This window comes from Lipophrys pholis (assembly GCF_963383615.2).
Source record: "Lipophrys pholis genome assembly, chromosome: 19".
Lineage (NCBI taxonomy): Eukaryota > Metazoa > Chordata > Actinopteri > Blenniiformes > Blenniidae > Lipophrys > Lipophrys pholis.
The window spans coordinates 24,255,971-24,272,864 of record NC_137647.1 but is presented as its reverse complement, the minus strand read 5'-3'; the positions used below and the strand labels follow the sequence as shown (position 1 = coordinate 24,272,864).

The following is a 16,894-nucleotide window of genomic DNA, read 5'->3' as shown; positions in this document are numbered from 1 at the left end:
AATCTCAATACAGGCAATCCCACAAGATTATCAGCATCAGATTTAGGGAAAAAACAGGCAAACAAATCAAAGTCAGCAAACTGGTTCTGAAATCCTTCTGTTAGGAACAACAGAACAAAACCATATAAACATCACAGCTGGTGTGAATGAGGGGCAAGAGAAAGAGCACTGTTACTGAACTAATGCTGTGCAGGATCAGTTACTGATCAACGGAACTCAGGATCATTGAAGTAGTACTTCAGGAAACAAGAAACAACTCGGTCCTCTTCACAGCAGCGTGGGTGATGTAGCATTACCATTAGCATGTAACCATAGCGGCTGTGATTAGGATTAGCATGCTAATGTAGCAGTTAGTTTCGCCCCCTCAGAGCTGTCCGGTAGTTTATCTCAGCTGGTCTGTCATTTGTTCATAAATCTGTTTCTTTAAGAAGAGCAAACATCCAGATTATAGAGCATCTTCCTCCCGCTAACATTATAGAGCCTCTTCTTCCTACTAACATCCAGATTATAGAACATCTTCCTCCCTCTAAGATCCTGATTATAGAGCATCTTCCTCCCTCTAAGATCCTGATTATAGAGCATCTTCCTCCCTGTAACATCCAGATTATAGAGCCTCTTCCTCCTACTAACATCCAGGTTATAGAGCCTCTTCCTCCATCTAACATCCTGATAATAGAGCATCTTCCTCCCTGTAACATCCAGATTATAGAGCCTCTTCCTCCATCTAACATCCAGATTATAGAGCCTCTTCCTCCTACTAACATCCAGATTATAGAGCATCTTACTCCTGCTAACATCCAGATTATAGAGCATCTTCCTCATCTATCATCCAGATTGTAGAGCATCTTCCTCATCTATCATCCACATTATAGAGCATCTTCCTCTAGCTAACATCCAGATTATAGACCATCTTCCTCAGCTATCATCCAGATTATAGAGCATCTTCCTCACCCATCATCCAGATTATAGAACATCTTCCCCTCTATCATCTAGATTATAGAGCACGTTCCTCCCTCTATCATCCAGACTATAGAGCATATTCCCCTCTATAATCCAGATTACAGAGCATCTTCCCCCTCTATAATCCAGATTACAGAGCACGTTCCTCCTCTATCATCTAGATTATAGAGCATCTGATTTTAGACAAAATGTTAATTTCCCGTGACCCTGAGGAAATATTTTTGATTTTAGAACGACGTACATCTGCGATGTCTTCCAACACGATGATTAATGTACCGAGGGGATCAGCGGGACTCGAACAGGCAACCCCAGGAAGTGTTAGCTCGCGCTCCGTCTGTCCGTCGGGAGACATGACGTGTCTCTGCAGGTGCACCGGTGCTGTCATGGTAATAGAGGAGGACGCTGCCAGCGGCTTCCATGACCCCGGTAAAGACGACCCCTCAGCGGGCTGACAGCGCGACTCAGCGGGGCTAGCTAGCACCGACACACCGACCTACCTTCAGGGGAGGAGCGGCTCGACGCTCCGTGTCAGCGGACACAGACGGTCGGTGTCGGGGAGCTCCGCGGTGCTGCTGCGAAAGAACGCGGGGTTTGAGGCGTCTTCACGGCGTTGCTGCTCCGTCCCGTGCCCCGCAGTCCAAACCAGACAGGTTACTTCCTGGAGCCGCCACTCGACGTCCCTTCCACGCTGGCAGCACCGACGTCACGCTCCGCCACGGGACCGGCCAGTCAGCAGGCGCCGGGTGACGAAGGGCCGCCCACTGCCGCGAGAGAGGATGCTCCGGAGTCCGGACGTCTGCTCCGGACCTCTGCTCCGGACCCCGGCTCCGGACCTCTGCTCCGGAGCCCGGACCCGGACCCGGACCCAGGCTCCGGAGCCCGGACCCAGGCTCCGGGGACTGGAGCCCTGCTCCGCATACAGCCACCGCTCACACCGACCCCGGTCCTCCTCTACCGGCAGTCACATCACCAACCAGTCCTCAAAACACTGTCCAAAGTTTCCAAGTGGAAATTATTGAATGATCAATTTAAAAAAAAAAAAAAAAAACATGAAGAAATTACTCAGTCATAAATAAATAAAATATATATTTAAAAAAGATACTCTTGTAAATTCAATTAGAATTGTGCTTTATTAGTTTACTTTCCATATCAGGATGACAAGACAGACAAGTTGTTATATTATAGTAATTTGATTTGATTTAATAAAATTTGTCCAATTGGACTGTAAGTATTTATTTATTCAGTTGTTCATTTATAGATTATTTCATAGTCTTTTTAAAAGATCTGACTACGTACACTTATTGACATTTATGACTGTGTTAAATTAACACTGTCATTAATTTCAATAAGTGTACTTGGTCCATTTCATTAAATTCAATTCATATCAGGAATTGTTGTATTCTGCATCTTAGAGGTCAGGACCTCCAGAATTCAACCTACAACCTGACGGTCAGGTTGGAGGTAAGGTGTCTGGAGACAAGATGACAGTGGCACGAGTTAGACCAACTATCACTGAGTAGAAGAAGAGTGTAGGGTTACTGGAATCAAACGATACTATACTGGGCCCGGCTGGTACCGGTATCTACGTATTTTTGTTTTTCGTCGCTGAGGAGCGTCACTGTTGTAATTTGCACCGAGGAGAGTCAGTCTCTCTGCGGGGGAGCGTCGGCGGGCTGCTCCTCTTTCTGACTTGTTCTGGATGTTTTGGACAATCGAAAGTGCGGAAAGCAGCGCGACGGTTTCTTTTCTTTTTTCTTCTTTTTTTTGCACTCCGGTTTCTCCGAGACGGGGTGCGCGAGCGCTCCCGCGCTCCGACCCGAGATCCGCAACAGAATAAGCGCTTCATACTCGACCTACACAACTTCAAAATAAAAGTCAAAACAAATTATTTTCAAAACAATCTTCTCCCAACCGAGCTTGTACTTTGCTGATACAGCCACAAGGCTGCAACCTGTGGAAACAACAGGTACTAGAAGTACAATATGAAGTACTTTGGCTTCAAAACAAAAGAGCACAGTGTCTCCATCAACACTGAAGCTCCACTGTGTAAACAGTGTTAGAGAACACGTCTGGTCCAGAGTGGAAACACTACTAACTAACCTGCTACACTACTAACCTGCTACACTACTAACCTGTTACACTACTAACCCACTACACTACTAATCTGCTACACTACTAACCCGCTACACTACTAACCTGTTACACTACTAACCTGCTACACTACTAACCTGCTACACTACTAACCTGTTAAACTCCTGAAGGACAAACACCCAGACCTGCAGAAGGAGTTCAAAGAACCACAGCTAATAACTTATATACCATGAAAATAGAGCTCTGGAAACAAATGTAAGTTATTATAAATATTAGTATTATAAATATAATATAATAAATAATATAAAAGAATGTAATATAAAAATATTTTATTTTAGCCATTTAATGTTATAAAGATTACTGCATAGTACCAAACTACTTAAAGACTTTGGTCCTACTTAAGACAGGCTGGATCTAATGACATTCTTTGTGTTCTTTTTTTATTTGGAAAAGTATCGAAAAGTATCGAAAAGTATCGAAAGTATCGAACTACATTGTGATATCGGTATCGATACCAAAATGTTGGTATCGTGACACCACTAGAAGAGTGAGTGATGTCCACCAATGCCTCGCCATGCCATCAGTTGTTTGTTGTTTCTTCCCAGTTTTTGATTGCAAATAATCTGGTTTTACCTGCAGCTGCTGCTGTGCCACATGATTGGCAATGAGGCTTAACTACACGTGAGACCACATGGAGGAATGCATTTTTCCAAATAACTGTAATTTTAGTTTATGTACCAGGTCCTGATTTTAGTGACGCTGCTGAGAACATATCTGACTGTTTCAACAGAGCTGTCAGTTGGACTGGAGAGCTGCTGGTGTTTCTACTGGGGGGATTTTAAGAGGTGTGACATCACTACACATCTGCCCAGTCTGGAGCAATATGTCACAACTCCCACCAGACCGCACAAAACACTGGACTTATGCTACTGCAATATACATGGTGCATATATCTCAAAGCCCCGCCCACCCCTCAGACACTCTGACCAGAGTGTCATCCTGCTGCTGCCAAAATACAAATCACAGCTGAAAACAGGTAAATCCATCAGGAAATCCACCACAGTCTGGAATACGGAGGCAACAGGAAGATAAAGGCTGTTTTTTAATGACTGATGATTTTAACATGCTGACAGATGTGCTGACATATTTTGTTTTATTTTGTGAGGACACTGTCACTCCCACCAAAGAAATAATAATACATCCAAATAATAAGAAATGGGTGGCAAAGGACATGACAATCTGCCTGGTCCACAAGAAATAAGTCTTCTTACAAGGAGACGAGCTCAGAGTGAGGGAGCTGGAGAAGGAGTTCAGAAGGACGGCAAAGCTAAAGTCAACTACAAGAACAAAGTGGAGCAGAAATAGAAATCTGGAAATGCAAGAGAGGCACAGCAGGAGTTAAACATCATGATGGACAGAGCTCTAAAACCTGCTGTGGTTACCTGCCCAGACCGCCTCCTTTCCTGAACAACTCAACACCTTCTTCACCTGGTTTGACCGCAGCAGCACACCAATCACCTGGACCTGACCCCCCTCCGTCTTGCTCTTTGTCACACAAGACCTCTGGTCCTGCCTGGCTCAAAGGCAGGGTGCTCAGAGACTGCTCTACCCAGCTAGGTGGAGTCCTCACCAGACTCTTCTTGCTCCTTTTGGACTACGGGTGTGTCCCTAATCTGTGGAAGGAATCCTCCATCATCCCTATTCCCAAAAAACCTCATCCTAAAGAGCTGAAGGACTACAGGGCAGTGGCCTTGACCTCTGTGCAGTGGACATGCATGGAGCGAGTGGACGGAGACCGGCTGTCAGACATGCTCTCACACAAACTGGACTCTTTTCAGTTCACCTACAAGGCAAAACGTGGAGTAGAGGACGCCTGTCTCACACGTTTGGACACCGTCACAAAACAACTGGCCTCTGCACGCCCCCGCAACAGGATTTTATTTATGGAATTCTCTTCTGCTTTTAATACTGCGCACACAGACACTTTACTGCACCACCTCTCACACCTTCAGGTTCACTCCACCCTGATTATATGGATTCAGAATGTTTCACACGACAGGCCACAGCAGCTGCTTTTAAACGGTTTTAAATCCAGCGAGGTGATTTTAAACAAGGTTGTGTTTTATCTTCCACTCTCTTCTCTGTGTTCACTAATAACGTCTCTTGTAACAGTGAAGGAATGACAGTTTTTAAATATGCAGACGACCTGGCTCTGGTGGCTCACCTGCTGGACAGCACAGCACTGACCCGCCACCAGCAGACGGTCAACACCCTGGTCCAAGCCTGGGATAAAAACTCACTTTCAAAAACAAAGGAGTTGTGCTGTGGGGGCAGAGGTCACTCTCTTACACCCGTTTTTACACCTCTCACTATCCAGGGCGAGTCTGTCCAGCAGGTTCAGGTTTTTAAGTATTTAGGAACAGAGATCGACACCAGCCTGTCGTTTGCAAACCACGCCGATTTCGTTTATAGAAAAACACACCAGCGCCGTCACCTGATGGGGAAACTGAAGACTTTTAATGTCAGAGGAGGCATTTTAACCCCGGTTTACCCCTCACTCATTGACTCTATCATTACATTCAGTATCTCATCCTGGTATGGTTCACTCTCCACTAAACACAAAACAGAACTCTCCCTTTTGTCAAACAGGCAAAATCATTGGTTCTTCACAAACTCAGATCCCTGAACTGTACAACCGCTCTGTGTTCAGGAAAGATCCCTGATCACTGAGGACTCCTCTCACCCCCTCCATCACTCCTCTCACCGCCTCCATCACTCCTCTCACCGCCTCCATCACTCCTCTCACCCCCCCATCACTCCTCTCACCGCCTCCATCACTCCTCTCACCCCCCCATCACTCCTCTCACCGCCTCCATCACTCCTCTCACCCCCCCATCACTCCTCTCACCGCCTCCATCACTCCTCTCACCCCCCCATCACTCCTCTCACCGCCTCCATCACTCCTCTCACCGCCTCCATCACTCCTTCCAATTACTCCCATCAGGTAGACGGTTCAAAGTCCCTCTGGCCCGTAAAAACATCTACAAAAAAATACATCATCCCAAATGCTTTAGCCACTATAAACAAAAAGAAATAAGAATCTGGACTGTACATATATTCTTTTTTAAATCTGCTACTGTGTCCGTTTGACATTTCCTTTATGTCCGTACTTGTGTCTTAATTTGTGTTTTAAATATGTGTTGTATTTTATTGTTTGGGGCCTTGTTAAAGATACATTTCTGTCACCGCTTGGGGCAGACAATTAAGTCTTTCTATCTATCTATCATGCCTCCTGTAACAGGTTAGCAGAGGGATCTGATAGGATGGTAAAGAAAAGAACAGAGGGTGCAGTTGACACCAGATTGTCACCAGCTGAGCTTGGAAGGAAACTATGGCTCACATTGGTCTCAAGATACCCAACACAGATCAATCAGAGATCATGACAGAAGAGCTGAAGGATGTGGAACTCATTAAGGACAGATAGGAGCACCCAGAGGGAGAAGACCATTGGTTAATTGGAAATGTGAGGTGAGACACAAGGGCAAGGTCGGCCAGAGAGACATCGGCCCCTCTCCTCCGACGACAGGCGGGCTAGCTGTCCAGTCCACTGGGCATCTCGACTGTCCCCACTGCACAGCTGTTGTGGGCACTGCCGGAGCCGGGAAGCCTCCGGGGCCCCCTCCGAAGAAGCTAAAAGGCAGCCGCCGTACTCCTGGGCCCCTTCACAGAAATGGAGAGGCGGGCCAGCTGCACGGGAACTGGCTGGACAGGGCCCGGCAATATAGGAGACGACTGGACAGGAACAGGCTGGACATGCCCCAGTTACACGGGAGTCTTCAAGCTGTGAGGTGCCGGTTGAGTCCGGTGGGTCTATGAATAGTCGGCTCGTTCTGTCGGGACGTGTGTGGATGGACCCAAACGCAGACCCAGAGTTCCATAAAAAACAAAGTTTATTGCACAAAAATGTCCAGGGAACACAAGGAAACAGGAGCGACAAGACAAGCCAACACAGACAACAGGGGGAGATGGGTTTAAATACAGAGCGAAGACACAGGTAGAACTCATTACGACAGACAGGAGCACACAGAGGGAGAAGACCATTGGTTAATTGGAAACATGAGTTGAGACACAGACAGACAAAGGCCACGTTTACATGTACCTGGGTTTTTTACTAAAACTGACATTTCCCCCTCTACCTTTTAAAAAAAAAACTTCATTTTCACAGACCCGCATATACACCTGGTTCAGAGCTGCTAATAGCATGCCAGACCTGTAGGGGGCAGTGTAGCAAGAAGCATGAAGCCATGATATCCAATCAGAATTCTGGAAAAAAACACTTCACGAATTTTGACATAAATCTCCGCCTACCCGCCTTTAGATGCAACCAGAGACACAGATTTTATCCAGATCTCCACTGTGGCTGGAGTTTTCAGGAATCATCGTTTGTGGTGAGTCGTAGCTGCGTTTATGTGTAAATGCGCCGCCGAAACGCAGAGAAATATCTGTTTTTTCAAATACCCGAGTACGTGTGAACGTGGCCAGACACAGAGACCTGACAACTTAAAGCCAGAGGGATGTTGTAGTCTGCATCTTATCTGGAGACAGGATGGCAGTGGCATGAGTTGGACCAGTTATCTCTGAGTAGAAGAAGAGTGAATGGCATGCATCAGGCCATGCCAGTGATCCATCAATGCCTGACGAATCCATCATTGACATGTTTAACAGGTTTAACCTGCACTGCCTGTTGTCAATGTCAAGTTCCCACAGGAATGCAACAATACAAATCTGATTGATACACTCCATCCATCCATCCATCCATCCATCCATCCATCCATCCATCCATCCATCCATCCATCCATCCATCCATCCACTCGTCCAGCCCACTGAATCCTGGGCAGGGTCGTGGGGCGCTGGAGCCAGTTCCAGCTTATAGGGGCGAGGGCAGGGTATACCTGGACGGGTCACCAGTCCATCACAGTGATTGATACACTTTTAATATAATATTATTTTAATCTACCTCATATAATGACGGATGGATAGATAATAAATCTTCAGCTGTATCACTGCAGGATGATCTCTGTGAACACATTTAACCATCATCCTCTGATGAACTGCTGAACTGTCCAGGACACACAGCTGCAACTAGCTCTGTTACACCTTTCCCTGGAGACACAAACTGAAACACACATCTGTGGCAATGTACTTTTTTTTTAACTGTCAAAATAAACAGTTGGACTTTAACACTGAGGATAGAGCCAATCATCTCTCTGCAGTCTCCCACTAAAAGAACGATAGCTTAGTCATGGATGACCTCCTAGAGCGGCCTCACTAGTGCAATCAAACCCAGGATCCACAGAAAGAGCACTGCAGTCAGTGTTTGTCACAAACAGGCTCATTGCTACACAAGGACAGCAGCTGAGCCTGAATCAACACAGCGGGCAACAATCTGCTCATCATGTGTATTGAGATGAGCAAACAATGGAGGACTGGTTTGATCACCTTTACAATGGGTCAGCCTTGAAGAAGTATTTACCTTCTAACACCCAGGGTTTAAAGGTTAGTCTTATTGGGATCTGTGTGCATTATATTCAAAACACTTTAAGCTTGAGTAAAGAGACGGGTGTGGTACACCTGAAGCATCCACACCAGAAAATCAGTCTATGATATGCCAATAAGTTATTTTAGAGACTCTAAAGTAAAATGTAATAGTCCAATACTCAAAAATGAAATACATCTCGAAACTAGAACGAGTACAGACCTTCATCAATGCCACATTTGTTTACGGAACCAAGTTAGCATCACTAGCATGTCAATTGTTAGCTCATATCGTTGCTAACTATCCGTGCGAGTTTGAATGAATCGTTCAAAACCTGCAAGTCACTTTACTGAGCGGTAACTCACGAGTCTTCACGTTCATTAACTTGTTCACGGAGTCATTCTTGCTGCAGCCGTCCAGCTGCAGGGAGGAAAACACAAATGTCACTGTGGTGCTGCTGCGACTCTATACAGGTGCAGTTGCACCTGCATAAATACAGTAGAACCTCTGAGGAGCAGACCCGGTAAGAGCGACACCCTGTACTGGGCGGACACGTCACTGTGCACCGACACATATCTAACTGTTAACACACCTAAATGAGCGACAACCTACCAAAAGCGGACGACAGACAGGTTTTGCTGGCGAATTTCAAGCTGAGTGACACTGAAATGACCAAAATACTTGGACTGGACCCGATTATTGGAATATTCAGGCCGCGGGTGATACACGATTGCAACCGTACTACACTCTGGATTCCCTTCATTAATGTTCCATAATGTAACGTAACGATCCCGAAACCATCTCCACTTCTGCTGCCCGGCCTTCTCCACCTTTCCTAAAGTATTTTATGCTTCACTTCAGGAGTTCTGAGCCACTGGCTCTTTATTTGCTTTTAAATTGTGATTGTTCAGACGAGGAGACGGAGGATCTCCTCACACTGCGCCCAGTAGCTCTGGAGCAGGAGCAGTCGGCGCGTGCAGGTCGCGTGGTCACAAAATTTGGGCTTCACGGTCGACCTCAGAGGATCAGAGCCTAGCGCGCAGAGTGGATGATGATTTTGACGTCACGCGTCCTCTCAGCTCATGAAAGTTGGACTTTTCCTTAACAGCAGAGAACATAAGGCCCGTGGGCCAAAACCCACCAAGAGGCTCCAGTCTGGTCCCACCAAGCAAAGAGCTTATAGAGGATTTATACTAGTTTTATTTTACATTTCTTTGTATTTCGCACAAGAATGTTTCATTAAAATTAACTTTATGTTGAGATTGTAATAATTTTCGGTACTAACTGTTTGATCATGTAAAAATATAGATAATTTCATTACATACACTGTAACTACAACAAAAAAAACTTTCTAGTGTAAATTTAAAGGTTATTAGAGTAATATACCTTAAAATAAAATTACCAGTCTGGTCCACTCAGGATGAAACTGGACTGTATGTGGTCCCTGAAGTAAACTAAATGTTATTTAATGATTATTTTGTATACATCTTATATACATATGTATATATGTATTTATATTATATACATCTTTGTATTGGTTCAGTTATGTGCTTTTAAATAACCATAACATATTTGGTGTTTGGTTCGTTCAAGATCAACTGGTCCTACAATTTGTCCCGGTGACCCCGTCCCTGAAGAGAGGACGCCTGTCTTCAGGGGACACTTGCCGTTGGATTTTAGGGAGTCCCTACATTAGAGGTTTTACTGTATATCACATTACCCACTTGAGTCGCCCTGTGGTAAAAGCAGCCGTGCTGCTACTGCTACTAGCTGCTAAAAGCAGCTAATCTACCAGTGTTGTGCCAAAAAGTCATTCCCTGCCAAAAACAGGGAAAAGTTTCAGGTGTGTTGAAGCACAGAAACAATTAAAACACAGAGGACAGGACCAGGGATGCTAATATAAAAAATTAAACTCAAAATGGAAAAAGCTGCACAGAGTTCACGTTAAAACAGTTTATTATAGAAGACTGCAGCCCGGTTTTTCGTACAGTGTCACAGGTTTAATTCCATCGTAGAGGCATGTAAAGTGCACATACACATTAAAATGACACACACGTTATCAAAACTAGAAAGCGCTTCAATTGAAACTGCTCTACTTTTTATTTGAAAATAGCTAATGAAGGAAAGAAAAAAGGCAATGGAGTCCTCACACACTGAAGCGAGATGGCTATACGTTCACAACATGCACGGAAACATGCACTCATGCTCTAGAAACATCCTCCGTTAGCCCTGCAAGGCCTTGGTGGAAACAAGCACTCATCATTTCAAGTAGGTGTGCTTGCAAGGGAGAAATCAAATTTCTGTCGGGACATAGGCATCATAAGCATAAGAATATAGATGATATATGTCTTTGTCCACTGTGAAAATACCAACATTCAGTGTCTGTAGGAGCCTGAACCTCTCCCTCTAAGGACCAGCGTGTACGATTCAGTGGAATCTGCTACCAGAAATGTTGCTGTCGCCTGTACAAATCACAGACTGCCGTCGCAAAGGATACGAGACAGTAGAGCAGGACGTCACGATTGATAGCAGCTTCTAGTGACTGTAGTGTGACGGCAGGGTATAAAGAGAAAGACGGTTTCTGGAAGGAGTAATTCTGCATCTATTAAGAGTTTCTAACTTGGATTAACGCCATTTTCTGAGTAAAACCAGGTTGTGACGTTCCTGTGAAAACATTCCAAGCAGGAAAACAATATGGTGTGAGTGTTATAAATGGGCTAAAACACACAAGGTGTGAAGACAACAATAAAAGCATTTAACTCAAACGGTTTGCAGACATGTTGAGATCTGTCACACCTTCGGCTCCTCAGCGCCGGGAAACAACTCAAATTTGGAATATAGAAACCTCTGTGAGAAAAAACTTTGTCATACTCATTTAATTAAAGTGGTACTGACTGTACCGGAGTACTTTGCAGTAGCTACTTTTAATGTCGCTGAAAAAACATCATTATTCAACCTGGCAACTGTTAGCAACTGGCACAAGCTATAGGGACAGAACAATACTTTGCAGATCACTTTTGTAAGTTTGTCTTCATCAGTGAGATTCTTTAATCCAACCAACATTATTGTGACAATAAATGATTCCTTCATAACTTTGTCTTCGTTGTGTAGTTAGCATGATGTAATCTAGCGGGTTAGCAGCTGTGTGTTAGCCATTTTAATCATTAGTGAAAATAAACAATATTTAGTTTTTTTTGTTTTGGAAACCAACATCGAGCTGTGGGTTATGTATGAACATGAATACCTGCGATTACAAATGAGGCTTTGCACATTATTTTTAATTAATGAAGTTTCAGGTCGTCTTCATCATGAAGCAGCTGGAGCCAACATCATGTCGTATTTCAAGTTGGAAACATTTTCTAACTCAGAATTTTGTCAGTTCCAGAAACAGTTTGCACATGAACATTTTAGAATTGCACAAATATAAGCAACCTTATGTGTTGAATTGTATACCATTGTTGTTAATATTATATGAGTGATGATCAGGTTATTCTCTGCTTTGTACGAGAGCTAAATTTCTTTTAGGTAGTAATTTCCTAAACGGGAACTTTACCAGTTCCCAGCTGCCTGAGCGCACCTTAGCATGATAGTCTTAGATATCGCGCGACTGTGGACGATGCTAACCTGGTCAAAAATAGTTCTTAAAAACTACATTTGATGTTTAACCAATCATTAATGTGAGACATGATTGTCAATACCATAATGGCAGCAATGTAATAAAAACTACAAAAACTAACATCTATGTTACTTGTTATCACCACTGTTAGCATATATGTTTTATGTTCCTCTACTTAGATGGTGGAATTGTTGCCCTACTCGCCCATATTAATGAGAATGATAATTTGTTTACATGAGTTCCTACTATTTGAAAGGAAGCTGTAATTTCAGTGAGCAGGTCTTTTCCCATGAAGCTTAGACTCTGTCATGTTTGGACCTCAGGTCTGCAGCCTGTCAACTCCCGGTTTGGACCTTTTGAAAGGCTTGTGATTGGCAACATGACCATCAGATACCACCAAATCTCACACACTGGCCTTTAAAAGCTTCACATGCAGCGGCTGCTAACCTGCACCACAACACCGCAGTTCAATTCAAGTTTGACCTACTTATGATGTTAAAATCTCACGCACAGAAAACTCTCCACTCGAGGAACTGCTGTTCCACATATGCTGACAGTTGAGGTTTTTTTTGGCTGAAGCTCCAGAACAATGTATAGAAAATAGCTCTATATGCCTTAAGTTTATAAAAACATAAGTTAGAAAATCGTTTGTTTGGAATATGTCTCTTTTATCTGCCCAATGCACAGGCTGTCCTTTGTTCGGCTTTCACAAAATAAAAATGACGAATGCTTTCTGGAGAAAAACCTCTGGAAACAACTTACTCAGATGAAAATCACATTTTAGTTCCAATAAAGTGGAATAAATGTCAACAATCCCCGTGTTTCTGCTCCAGGGCGTCTGCAGACACTGAGAGCATCATGAGCATCTAGAGCAGATCAGAAATTGAAGTTCTTCAAGCCAATGTAAATAGCAGTTTATACAATACAATACCAACCCCAAACATATTTATGGACTGGATCTTCTACTTCATTTGATAAAACTGAGTATTACAAAGAAAAAACCTGAAAAACAAAACATGGATTCCCGATGACCTTCAGTAGATTTCTGCACAGGCCTTCACCAATTTCCACTATTTTCCTTTATATTTATATGATTATCTGGAACAGGGGTTTCCCTGGAGTCATGACTCAGAAATGCTGCAGACCCCTTCTCTAACCTCGGATTTCCAAATACATTCAAGTGGTGGCATGTCTCACCCTGTCCAACACACAGGAGCAGGAGTCGTCAATGAAAGCAGTTTTCGCAAGTCTGATGAGAATCTGCTTGTTTTCTTCGACACATTGAGGAGGAACCTGTCAGGTCTGAGTCGCTGCTGGCTCCATGGATCTACGGGGTGATGGAGCTCAGCTGGGGCCAAATGATAACATTTCTCTTTGGGTTACCATGATGGTAGAATCAACTCCTTGAGCGCTCCACATAATGATCTTTACCCATTCTGAAGCCTCTGAACTATCAGGATAGGAGCGTTTGTCTTTCTTCCAGGTTAATATTCTCGTCTCACAGTCGTCGACAGGCGACGTCCAGCAGCACATTCAAAGTCGACGCAGTCGAGTGCTTCCAGCAGGTACAGTAGGAATGCTCGTTTGCTGCCAGCAAAGCAAATCTAATGTCACTTCTCAATCTTAATGAGGAACGTTTCCATTGCAGTTCACATGCTGGTTTGAGACTCCTTTGTGCAAAATACCCGATGGCGCGTTTAGTGTCGCCACAACAAGTGCAATTCAGTGAAGCAATGCAGAAACCCTTTTCGTGGCAGCTTGTGAGTGTCCACTGGCCGTTACCTTAGAAGACTGAAGTACCTTGATATGGTCATGGGGTCATGGTTCAAAAGAGACGGACACATGGACACAAAGCCGATCACAAATCCTCAACTTTTTTGATAATGACTCATTTTCTACGTGTTTTTGTTAATGGAATGATTGTGACTGAATGACCCACGCGCCAACCCAAGAAACTGACTTGGATCTGTCTTTCCAAACAGTGCTGTTGAAGCTGTTAGCCCTGTCAGGTTCTGGAGGATATGTGTTGAACCCTGGTAATTCTGACCTTGATTGACCTTCACTAAAACACAATTAGGAGTTAATGTGTTCCTCCTATGTGTTTGCTGCCCTCAACGTTTCATTCAACGAACTACCTTGACTGTTTTCTCATCTTCCAGGTCTTTCACTTTTCCTGAGGACTAAGAAACGTACTCATCGCCTCGCTCACTCCATTCTTGAGTCAGTGCTGTTTCCTGTTGGAAGGCTGGGACTAGTAGCCGACCCCCAGGACCTTCTTCATGTGCTCGTACACCACGTAGGAGATGCTGACAGCAGGAATGACCTTGAGGAAGTTGGGGGTGATTCCTCGGTACAGGCCCTGCACTCCCTCGTGAGAAATGATGTACTTGAACTGTCCGACCATGGTCAGCTTGGGTAAACCCTCGGTGGTGGCTGAAAGGAGAGGAAGAATGGAGGTTTTCCGCAGCTGTGAGGTCGGATCAGTGAACTGTTTGTGCTGCTTAATCTGACCTTGTGCCTGCATACGTGTCCGGATGAGAGCCAGGGGGTAGGACGCCAGCTGACCACAGGTGCTGGACACGGTCCCACAGCCCAACAGTACCAGAACCCCCGGGTCTGCTGAATTGACACAGTACCTCTGGAGCCAGGCATTCTTCAGAGTCTTCATCCATTCACAGTTAAATGTAGAATCAGTCAAGGAGGAAAGACGAGGAAAGATATTTCAGTGATCAGTTGTTCTGACATTGCTGCTGCAAACCTGAATTGATTGAAGTTAAACGTGTTGTTGTTGTGTTGCTGTGACACATTGCTGAGGTGTCAGGTTGACGACTGGATTTACTCATGAAGTTCATCTGAAGTTACATTACTTAGTGCAGAAGTCTGCAGCCTTTATGACCCCAAGAGACGATTTTGACAATTGATGATATTTTCAGCTGTTTTAGTCGTTCGTTCAGGTTTTACATTTTGACCATTTTTATTAGACTGAGCTACTTTAAAAGCTTTGAGGTAGGGTTGCACCGATACCAATACCGGTACCAGTACATGGTATCTGGTCCAATACTGCACAGAGTACTCGTACTTGTAAAAGCTCCCTGATACAACCCAGAGAGTAGTGAGGTGAAACCATATTGCCATATTGCATTGTTTTGTCATCACTCTTGTTTTGTATCGCTCGCTTCGCAAAACAGTTCATATATTGACTAGATTTTAAACATTACTCTTAGATAATGTGTCTGGGCTTAATGAGGTAGAGTGCTGTTCACCGCTTACATTACTAACCAGTTAGCTGTGTGCAGCATTACATGTTCCGTGGGGTTACCATAACAACCGAACAAAGAGGAGAAAGCAGTTGAAAGAACAATGTTCTGAACATAAAGCGGAGAGGCAGGACTGTTGTGGAGCAGCATCGGCCTGTGGGTTTGTGTGTAACCTTCAAGAGAAACAAAATAAGTGATGTAGAGTACGACTGTGCAGAGTTGCTGCTAAGGTGTGTTTGCACATATCTGTCACCGTAAGTTACCACTTCCTCATGTGGTCCTCCCATGTCAAAATGAAGGATGGACGAGGTGACATGATGCCGTCGGATCATCGCAGCTCAGTTTTTGTGATTTCCCACTTTAGAATACTTGCAGTAGAGTTGTTTGTCATCTTTTATTGTACTTTTATAGACGAGATGTAAACGGAAGCGATTTTGTCCTTCAGCAGAAGTCGAAAGAGAAAATACAGAAGTAGTGGAGAATTGAAAGTAGGCGGCGCAGAATAAAGTCATTATTAATGACAAAAGTAAGACAGTAAAATAAGTTCTGATAAAATATCAAGAGGAGGAGAAAGAGTTTATACAACACCAGCAACTTAATCAGTATCATCAGTATCATTTGGAGCACCAGAGTGAGCCCAGTGTCACTTATTAGCTTCACTGCTACTCTGAGACATGCTACATGCTACATGCTAAAGACACAGACGCTACACACTGATCTGCACGTACTGTCACTGCAGCAGTATACCGTCCACTGTAAGGCTGCTGGAGGTACATGGAGCGTCGATGGAGAGGCTGTGTGGAGGCGATGCCTAAATGTATTGATTGTGTATCGAGTAAATTAGGCTTTATGAAAAGTACTCGTATCGGTATTTGTATGGGCATGTAGCTGAAGCAGGGATCTCAGACTCAGATCCTGGATGTTTTCCACGTCTCCCTGCTTCATCACGGCTGATCGCAGTGGGCGGCTCCTTCTCTGGCTCTGTGCTGAACGTGGTGATGAACCATCAGGACATTCAGGTGTGTTGAAGAAGGGAGACATGGAAAACATGCAGGGCCGCGGCCCTCCAGGATCTGAGGCCACGTTTACATGTACCCAGGTATTTGAAAAAACGATGATATTTCTCTGCGTTTGTGCCGCGCATTTACACATAAACCAGCTACGACGCACCACAAACGATGATTCCTGAAAACTCCGTCCAGAGTGCAGCTCTGGATGAACTCCGTGTCTCTGTTTGCATCTAAAGGCGGGTCGGTGGAGATTTAAGTCACAATTCGTGATGTGGTGTTTTTCTCCAGGAGTCTGATTGGCTGGCATGGCTTCATGCTTCTCGTTACACTGCCCCCTTCAGGTTTGGCTGCTCATAGCAGCTCTGAACCAGGTGTTTATGTGGCTCAGTGTCAATGAAGATTGTTTTTTAAACGTAGAGGGGGA

At 44.4% G+C, this 16,894-nt stretch overlaps 2 protein-coding genes across 5 annotated transcripts in view; both read right to left on the bottom strand.

Moving 5' to 3' along the window:
* pdxdc1 (pyridoxal-dependent decarboxylase domain containing 1) overlaps positions 1 to 1,913 on the bottom strand; it is a 30,481-nt gene extending 28,568 nt beyond the window's left edge. For 2 of the 4 annotated variants that reach the window (XM_080487610.1, XM_080487611.1), the window contains exon 1: positions 1,237 to 1,322. In XM_080487610.1, the coding sequence (XP_080343736.1) occupies positions 1,237 to 1,312 (76 nt within the window). In that variant the 5' untranslated portion in view covers positions 1,313 to 1,322. Of the gene's footprint in view, positions 1 to 1,236; positions 1,323 to 1,457 lie in introns of those variants that run through there. The other 2 variants (XM_080487613.1, XM_080487612.1) reach the window with 2 other exon arrangements.
* Positions 1,914 to 14,454: 12,541 nt separating this feature from the next.
* The window catches only part of LOC308125211 (mitochondrial adenyl nucleotide antiporter SLC25A23-like), a gene marked incomplete at its 3' end in the record, with an annotated part of 34,591 nt that continues 32,151 nt past the window's right edge, over positions 14,455 to 16,894 (bottom strand). The window contains exons 7-8 of the mRNA XM_080488773.1: positions 14,715 to 14,865; positions 14,455 to 14,636 (exon numbers count right to left, since the gene is read on the bottom strand). Of these exons, the coding sequence (XP_080344899.1) occupies positions 14,455 to 14,636; positions 14,715 to 14,865 (333 nt within the window). The remainder of the gene's footprint in view (positions 14,637 to 14,714; positions 14,866 to 16,894) is intronic.